The 9,187-nt window shown below is 40.8% G+C and overlaps 2 protein-coding genes across 9 annotated transcripts in view; both read left to right on the forward strand.

Annotated features, from left to right (window-relative positions):
• The window catches only part of ZNF410 (zinc finger protein 410), a 29,869-nt gene extending 23,781 nt beyond the window's left edge, over positions 1–6,088 (forward strand). For 6 of the 7 annotated variants that reach the window (XM_073349134.1, XM_073349135.1, XM_073349138.2 and 3 more), the window contains 3 exons: positions 4,438–4,563; positions 5,262–5,399; positions 5,960–6,088. In XM_073349134.1, the coding sequence (XP_073205235.1) occupies positions 4,438–4,563; positions 5,262–5,399; positions 5,960–6,087 (392 nt within the window). In that variant the 3' untranslated portion in view covers position 6,088. The remainder of the gene's footprint in view (positions 1–4,437; positions 4,564–5,261; positions 5,400–5,959) is intronic. The other variant, XM_073349139.2, reaches the window with a different exon arrangement.
• A 2,347-nt stretch (positions 6,089–8,435) lies between these two features.
• COQ6 (coenzyme Q6, monooxygenase) overlaps positions 8,436–9,187 on the forward strand; it is a 35,861-nt gene continuing 35,109 nt past the window's right edge. Inside the window, exon 1 of one of the 2 annotated variants that reach the window (XM_073349126.1) lies at positions 8,436–8,564. In XM_073349126.1, coding sequence (XP_073205227.1) covers positions 8,525–8,564 — 40 coding nt within the window. In that variant the 5' untranslated portion in view covers positions 8,436–8,524. The remainder of the gene's footprint in view (positions 8,565–9,187) is intronic. The other variant, XM_073349127.1, reaches the window with a different exon arrangement.

Below are 9,187 nucleotides of genomic sequence, written 5' to 3' on the forward strand. Positions count from 1 at the left end.
TGTAACCTGTTCTTACCTTATTCTTTTACTTTGTGTGTTTTCCATCTTGTTAATATTAATTGTGTTAAGCATCTGGTCACAGTTAACCTTTTTTGATAAGACTGAAGCAAAATAGACATTAAACACCTCTGCCTTCTTGGTCTCCTCCGTTATTTGCTCTCCTTCCCCACTAAGTAGTGGACCTACACTTTCCTTCATCTTTCTCTCTCTTGTTCCTAATGTATTTATACAACCTCTTTTTATTGTCTTTTATGTCCCTTGCTAGGCTAGGTGCAACCCTGTGCTTTAGCCTTTCTGATTTTGTTCCTGCATGCTTGTGCTATTCCGATACTTATTGTGATGCTGACAGCCCAGCAGATCAGAGCCGTAGGCCAATTCACTTCTGTGTGAATATCAAAGAAATGTTAAGTAGTCTAGTGTACATAGATTAACTCACTTATGTGTTAATAGATATTGTTTTAACCTGTCTATATTCTGTTGATTGCTATCGCATTACGTTATGTATATTCCTGTACTTAATTAACCCTAGATCAAAAGGTGAGTTAGTATTAGGATGAGAATTTACTTGATGTGTAAACTTCATGAAAACTAAGGAAGGACTGATGTGTGCTATTACATTACAATTTACATAGTTTATATCCTGGTAATTACTTTTACCAATCAAACACAATTGGAGCCTTGGAAATGTAAATGAAGAGGGCTGTTAACTTTAAAGCCTGGGTCATTATGTTCAACAATGGAAATTTGCAGACTCAGTATGCATTTAGTCAACCAAGGAGAAGCCCATACTGTGAATGAAAGCACTTCCCAGATTGCTTTCCATGGAAAGGAGCTATAAGAATGGATCCAGGGAATATATCTATGAACTATTTGGACACTCTCAGGGAAGCATTCCAGATGCAAGACAGAGATCCCCAAAATTGTTTTGGGTAACCCTGAGAGACTTCTAGAAAACTAGCGGATTACTACATCTCTGCTGTCATTTTGGACTTACAGACTTATTGACCTGTTAATGTATTTTACCTGCTTTCAACCTTTCAATAACGTTTCTTTTTCTTAGCTAATAAATCTTTAGTTAGTTTACTAGAGAAATTGGCTGCCAGCATTGTCTTTGGTTGGAGATTGAGAGTATCCATTGACCTAGGGTAAGTGACTGACCCTTTTGGTTGGGAGTTGTCACTGTGCCTCAGTGGGTCATAACTGAAAATACCAAATTCAGGACAAACTGCTGAGAAATAGGGCAGACACCCCCCCAAAAACTGGTGGTTATTCTCCCATAAGATATACCAGACCAGCAACAGAAGTAAACTTCTGTTGCACCACACTGGCTAACAAGAAGTCAGAAAAGCAGTCTCCTTAGGTATTCCAGTCCTTGTATCACCACCAAAAACACTAGACTTAATGATGAGTGGTTATTTAAAACCAGTTTCATCAACCAAAGGGTTTTTCTGATTCCAAAGGACCTGCCACATACCCAGGTCAATATATACTGCCACATACCCAGGTCTTACCTAATGATCATGCTGTTGCTAGTTTTTAGTATCTAAAGATTTATTTATAAAAAGAAAGAAAGGTGAGAGTTAAAATTGGTTAAAGGAATCAAATACATAGAAAAAGCGCAAGGTTCTTGGATCAAACTTGTAGCAATGATGGAATAAACTGCTGGCTTGTTAAGTCTTTGGTTACTTCCAAAACATTGAAAGGTCCTTAGTCCTTTTGTTAGAATGCTCCCATAGTATAAGTTCATAATTCAGAGGTTTGAGCAGGAAAGAGGCAAAATGGAGATGCTTCCAGTGCTTTTTATAGCTTCTGCCATGTGGAGGGAAACCCATTTTTTTCAAACAAAGTCCTCCGCACAGATTGTGGGAAAAATACAAGTAACAAGATGGAGTTTGGAGTCACATGGGCAAGTCACATGTCCATGCATGCTTTGCTGAGTCATAGCAGATGTCTTTACCCATGTCAGGTGTGGATAGGTTTCTTTCATGGTTCATTGTGTTTGTTGATGAGCCATCAACTTGAATACTCCATTCACAGTGTGCTGGCCATGGATGCAAACTACCATGGGGCAGACACATTTGAAGTACAGGTACATAGTCAATATTCATAACTTTAGCTATAAAAATTATACATGTATACAAATAGTGTAATCGTATTCAGCAAATCAAAACTTTTCCAAAGACATCTTACATGACATACTTTGTACAAGATTTGTTGCAATTATATAACAGTGGTAGGAACAATGATCTACATGGTCATATTTTAATCATATAACATCACAGGAGTAACCTAAGGTGATGTGATATTTGGCATAATGACCAGTATCACAAAGTCCAGTTGTCTGGATGGTAATATCGGCTGGAGCGCCTAAGGGGGCTATCCGTGACTCCATGGTAAGGCTAATGTAGTGATCCAGGAGTTCACGTTTGTTACTGGCTTAGTGAAATCTAATTATAGAACATACCACCATTTTGAGGTGTCTTCCCTGTTTTCTGACAGTCTGATCGGAGAGTGGCACTCACAGTTGTGAGCCATTCCAGGCAGCATGACACTCATCTTTAGCAATTTTTTCCTTTTTGATTTTCAGGCCATTAAAGAGCTTCTGATGCAGCCATGTTTCCATATTCTAATTCTTCACACCAGGATAGTCTGCTGTTGTGCCTTGAATATAGATACTCTCTTTGATAAACTGCCAGCTCTCCTGAACTTGTTTTTCTCTTAAATTTTCTTCCTATGGAACTTATCTACCAGTTCTCTGAATTTGTTAAAGCCTCCTTTTTGAAGTTCATTGTCCATATTCAGCTGCTCTCATTCGTTTCTTTCCTTAGAATCATTACATCTATCATTTTGTGATTACTTTCCCCCAAATTGCCTTCAGATTTGCAACTAATTCCTTCCTGTTAGACAGAATCAAAGTCTAAAATGACTGTCCCCCTTGTTACTTCCTCCCCATTTTGAAACAAAAAGTTGTTCCCAACATATTCCAAGAATTTATTGGACATTTTGTGTTTTGCTGTATTACTTTTCCAACAGATATCTGTTAAGGTTAAAATCCCCCATTATTACAGGTCTTATGTTTATATTACAGGTATTTCTGTTATTCTAGAATTGCCTCATTCATCTCTCCTTCCCAGTTTGGTGTTCTGTACCAGTTTTTTTTTTTCCTTCTTCCCCATTTTATCTTTACCAAGAGATTTCAACTGGTCTGCCTCTCACCTCCTTCTGAACCTGAGAACAAGTGTATTCATTCTTCATGTACAGTGCAACACTTCCTCCCCTTTTTCCCAGCCTGCCCTTCCTGAACAACTTATTCTTCTCTATATCAGTTTTCCAGTCATGATATTTATCCCACCAAGTCTCTGTGATGCCAGTTAGGCCACAAGTACACAAACTAGATTGATTTATCTCCTGCATCTCCTTTCTAGCTTATTCCATTTCTAAATTCAAAGGTACAAATATTTCACTGATTTATATAACATATTTGTCATTGAGCCAGATAGCTACAACATAGTTAAAGTTTTAACTAGCTTTCTACTATAAGATAGATTTTAACCTTTGCTCCCCATAATCATCAGAATCACTCCATCTGAGCTCTCTCTCATGTGGTGGTTGGCAAGAGCAGGTTTGGGGGAGTGTGTGTGTTGGTTTTTAATCTCATGGTAATTGGACAAAGAGGGAGACAGGAGTTTGAAATAGTAGAGGTATTTTCACTGTTGTAAAAATGTCTCCATTCTCTTTTGAACATCAAACGTGGTCAGCAAACTCCAAATGTGGTTTGTTCTGGTGTCCTCAATGAGGCTGTAGGGTGCGGCAGGTAGGGGCTGTTTTTTTTTTATAGTTTCTTTGGGATTAAGTTTAACTCCACCCCTTTTCCTTGAACAGCATCTCCACTGGCCTTCCATTTGTGGGCCATGAACACCATTGTCCGGTGAAAACTCTAAACGCTGGCCTTTAAACAGCGAACCTACGTACTAACTAGAGGCTGGACACCAGACACTGCCTTGTCCTCATGGCGTGGGCCAGAGACAGCAACATCTTTCAGACTGCACAAGACTCTGCCCTCATCCAGTACCCCTCTTTTGGTTAGAGTACATTCTAGGTACAAACTAGAGATCAAATGTTTCCACATCTCTCCTGAGCACATAGCCAGACACTGCAAATAACTTACACATCCTCACAAAACAGGGCTGAGAACCTCATAGTCCTCCTCAAGACTTGATTCTTTCAGCACTTTGCAACATTGATCTCTGAAGTGCTTCCCTTCTGATAGAATTACTTCTCTCTAGAAAACAGGAATTGATTTTAACCTAAATTTCAGTGCCAATGATGTTATCCTTTTGACTCCATATTCCCATTTATTGATTGGGTCTTTACTCCCAAATTCAGAAGTATCAACTTGGTCTGTTCGTTATTTTTTTTTTTCTCCCCCCCCTCCAGGAGTGAAGCCCCATCAGTGCCATATCTGTGGGAAGACATTTTCCCAGAGTGGTAGCCGGAATGTGCATATGAGAAAGCACCACTCCAGAATTGGAGCTGCTGGAAGCAGAGAGCGAGAGCAACCGGGTAAGGAATGTGCAGGAGAGAAAGGCATCCTCCCTGGGATGGGCATGTGAGGGGGGTACTCCGACACATGAGTGAACAAGCGGGTATATGGGGGGGAGGAGGAGGAGGTGGTGGTGAGAGTGTGTGTTCTTACAGGAATAGGAGAGGACAGGCCAGTGGGGGCAGGCAGGTTGTCCTTCCCTAAGGAGTTTAGGGAAGGATGGAGAAGGGAATTCTTGTCTGGATCGGAGGAAACACTTCTTGGGAAAGGTGAAGGGAAAGGAGTAGGTGAGAGAGGCTGAGGGGAAAAGATAGGAGGGCATCTCTGGGTGACAGCCAAGGGGCAGGTGGGCCCTTGCTTTGAAAAATCTTGAATCTGGTCCCTTTTGAAGGGAAGCTTATGCTCTTCATACATACCTCTCCTCTGTTTTAGGGTGCAGAACCTATTCTTCCTATATAAGTAATTCACCTAATATATCCACCTCTGCCTGTTTGTATTGCAGGTGTTCTAAGGGCTTAACATTTTAAAACTCTGGGAGTTCCCACCTAGTGGTGTGCTGGAAGCACAGACCCAAGAGTGGGAATTCATGGAAGTGGGTATCTTTGGAAAATAGACATTTTCGCTGGGTCTGTATGAGACAGAGAGGTCCCTTCCTCTGTGGGTGGTGAGCTGCAAAGGCAGAGTCTAGATAGTTCACAGCACGTTGTTTTTGTAACAGAGTCGCTGGTGGGCAGCAGTTTGCTGGAAGAAGCAGCTGTGCATAGTAAGAATCTGATCTCCATGAACTCTCAGCCTCGTCTTGGCGTGGAGTCTCTGCACCTGCCAGATACTGAGTCTATTATTGGAGTAGAGGAGGGTGAGACCAGCTGCTCTTTTTTCCGCCCCCTTATATGTGGTGACTGAAGTAGGGTCATTCCTCCAGTCTCACTATGATGCAGAGGGATGATTGAGTGTTGCTTTTACTGTGCACGTAGTGGGATGAGTAGATGGAGAATGAATTATAAAGCTGGAGATGGAAAAGAGATTAATTCTTTAGCCCATGTCCTGGGAAGGCATTGCAATACTGTTCCTGCAGCTCGTTCTCCTAAAACCTAAGATGTTTTAAATGTTTCAAGCAACAGGCCTTTCATCCTTTACCTTGAGAGACTATGCTAATACATCTCACTATTAGGGCTGACTCTTAATAGCCTAAATAAATGTACTACTTAATGTAATTAAATTATACCTGCTATGTTCTCTTCATCCTCCTAACTTAGTCATTTTGTTGAAGGCCACAATCAAGTTTGTTTGGTGTGTCACATGAAGAGCTCAGGGTGATTTGATGCACTTAAATTAATTTCCAATTAAATAGGTCTGTTTGCAAATTGCAATCTAAACGTGTGGTGCCACTGTCTGTCAATGTGTTGTGATTCTCAGAGGTTCTTGCTGAAGCGACACCAGGAGCCCTCCAATCAGCACCTGATGTCGTTTTGCCACAATCTCATCACCTGGTCACCATGTCAACAGGGAGACACTCCTATGGGGTGTCTGCTTTACTACAGTAAATGTACAGGTCAGTTGAGCAGGCCTTTATTCCTTCTTTAAAGTTTAAAAAAAAATATCTAATGTTGCTGCTAAACTTCAGAATAAAAATGAAGAGTCTGTATTTTCACATTGTTGTTTCTAAGATATTTGTAGACCAAAAGAAAGACAACTTCCTGGCCTGAGAACACAGCACGTTTTGTTAGGATGATCAGAGATGGTTTTTAAGTCGCATATTTTGTTGTTTTTACTGTCACAGCATAACTTGAGTTCATGGTTACAATGCCAAGATGTGGGTAAATTCATAGTACGCTATATAATATTTAAAACTTAGCTGTTTATTTTAGCAATACCATTTTCTCCCTTCTCTCCCCTTCCCACGTCCCCCTTTGTAAGGAGTAGTTTAAACTAAAGGGAGGATCTGTGTTTGAAGTCTCTTTAAATGGCATCAACTGTTCTTATTTGAACTGAATCAAATTTAGTTGGTCGTTCTCAGTTCTTAAATTGTTTAAAAGTCCAATCCTGTTTGTCTTTAGGACAAGCAAAAACATACACAAAGGCAAGAGAATAAAAATAGCAAAAGAGGGTGTGTGTCTGACTTGCAGTTCATTTGCTGGAAGATCACAAGCACAGTACAGGACCCAACTGGAAATCCCAGGGCCTTGGCAAAATTTTACTAAGACAGGCTGCTCAGGAATCGCATTTAGCTTCCCAACCAGATCTCACCAAAATACTGCAACATTAAATCTATTCTGGTTGGTTAAACTGAACTATTACTATATAGAAGGCAAAAAGAGAAAGATATAAAATAGATGGGAGGAAATGTACATGCCAGACAGAGATAGCTGGAAGCTTAGCTGTTGCTCAGGACATAGCCATGGGAATAATGATGTCGTCTGGGTGGAATATCTTTGATTCAGTCAAATGATCCTATGTTATTAAGTGTTCCCCAGAACTGCCTAAAAGGAGTAGCAATCTTGTCCAATCAAAACAAGCTTTAGATTTTTCACATAGACACTTCCATCCCTTTTAAGAATTTTTTTTTTTTGGTGGGAGGTCGCTGTAACAAGTCTGAAAACTGACTGTCAGACTCTTTTATCAATAATTTCATTCAGCAAGTTCACTTTGTGCCACTATTTTTACTCCAATCTGGGCTTCTTTTCAGTTGCAATTTTACTTAATAGGTTTATAGATTAAGTCCGATCCTCCTGCCATTCTTTCTTCTCCCTCTCTTCCTTCCAGACACTTTAAAATTTTAATTCAGAGTGGGGTTCAACATAAGTTTTCAGATGGCTGCCTAGGAAAATGAGTTTTCTGAAAACCGGGAGGCAGGTGCTGGTGACCTGGTCCTGGGAGCAGGGATGCTTGCTTTGGCTGCATGTTGTGGCAAGCTTTTTAGAACAGGTTGGGTGTTTGTGGGTAGCAGGACAGTTGTGGGTGATTTGGAAGAATGTAAACTAGTTCTATGTGCAGAATACTGATGATGCTCTGTATGCAGATAAATGTTAATCTGAACTATGTGTGTGTTGACTTTACAGTTACAAAAGGAAGAAGAAACCAATGATATAGTAAGAGAAGACACAGGATGTAAAGTTAAAGAACAGACTTCTGTGTGCAGATCTCTTAAAGGAGAGATGCAGGACCTGAATCCAAAGTACATGCTGTGCAGGCAGTTTACTTTTCATGACTTGCTGCAACAAAAACTAAACTGCAGCCCAGAATGGGATATGAGATGTAGAACATGAGAGTTCCTGGTTGCTGAAGCAGATTCCTGAAGCTAAATTCAGGAGCCACTAATCATGTTGGACTGACAGGTGGGACTTTCTAAACCTGCCATCGGGAGGGATGCAGCACTTCCACCACTGCAACATCAAACCACTTTCACCTGAAGCTGAAGTTTGTTCACAAGCTCCAGCACTTACAAGGCATTATTAGTATTGCTTAAGCAACTAATAGGGGCTTTTCTTAGAGGAGAATATTTAGGGTGTTGTGGATTCTAAATCAGAGCATTGCAGTCCCATTCTTCCTTCTGAGTTTTGAAGGTTTATTTCCAGGCTGACCCTAACTAGAATCTGAGGCTCTTCCTTGAGGGGCAGGAGCTTCTCCACCACTCTTCCTTGCTTTATAAAAATATGTTCCCTAGAGTTCCACCTTGCCCCAGAGTCTGAGGCCAGACACAAGTTAGAGGATTACCTCAGAGCCAGCTCTGCTTCTTGCTTTGCCCCATATTTCTTCATTTCTAAAATGCTTATTAGTATGTTTAGTTTTTTTTATTTAAAAATCAGAGGTAGAAGATTAAGTGTTTTACTGTATTGTAAATAAACAGCCTGTTTCGCTCTTTGGCTTCTGATTTGGTTTGGCAGAAAGTGTTTTTATTTAAATTCTGTAAATGTAATAATTTGTATATCTTTCTCCCAAAGTGTGGCACAGACAGTATGTGCAAGGGTCACTGTTGAAAACATGCCAGCCGTGCTAGATGGTAGCTGGGGTGAGTACAAAGGTAATGGTGCTCTAATCATGTTCCATCAATCCAACTAACTCTGGATCTTTCTGTTATAATGGTTTGTGGTGAAACTGTTAGCTGTGTGGACATTTAAATGATTGTTATTAGACTTCTGAGTTAGCACCCCATTGAGATAAAAGTCGAAGTTTACATCTTTAGGACAATATGCTACTTCCTGCCACCCCACAGGTACACACCTATAAGCCTGAGTATAAATGGGCTTTACACAGAAAATGATTTGGGGTGGGGAAGGAATTCTGTTCTCCCCATCCCATCCAACGTAGTGGCATGGCGCACAGCGACAATACAGTCCCTTCACCACCACCACTTTCTTCTGGGCTGTAGTAACAGGAGAGGCCTCTGTGACCCTTCTATGGGACAGGATTTGGCCTATGTAGTGCCCTGGCCACCAGACTGCTCACACCCTGAAACCTCTCTGCACAGCGTACCCCTGCCTAATGGAACAACAGTGGCTCTTTTGTAGGTAGGGACCTTTGCTATAGTGAAGGGACAATATGTGATTCTCAGAGATACTGTTCCATTCTCTGTCTGCAGACTCAGCACTTGCATTGGTTCCACATTTAGAAGGTGCTTCAACCAGAAAGGCTAGAAAACTTAAT

Source organism: Lepidochelys kempii, chromosome 6, assembly GCF_965140285.1.
Source record: "Lepidochelys kempii isolate rLepKem1 chromosome 6, rLepKem1.hap1, whole genome shotgun sequence".
In the NCBI taxonomy this organism is placed as follows: Eukaryota; Metazoa; Chordata; order Testudines; family Cheloniidae; genus Lepidochelys; species Lepidochelys kempii.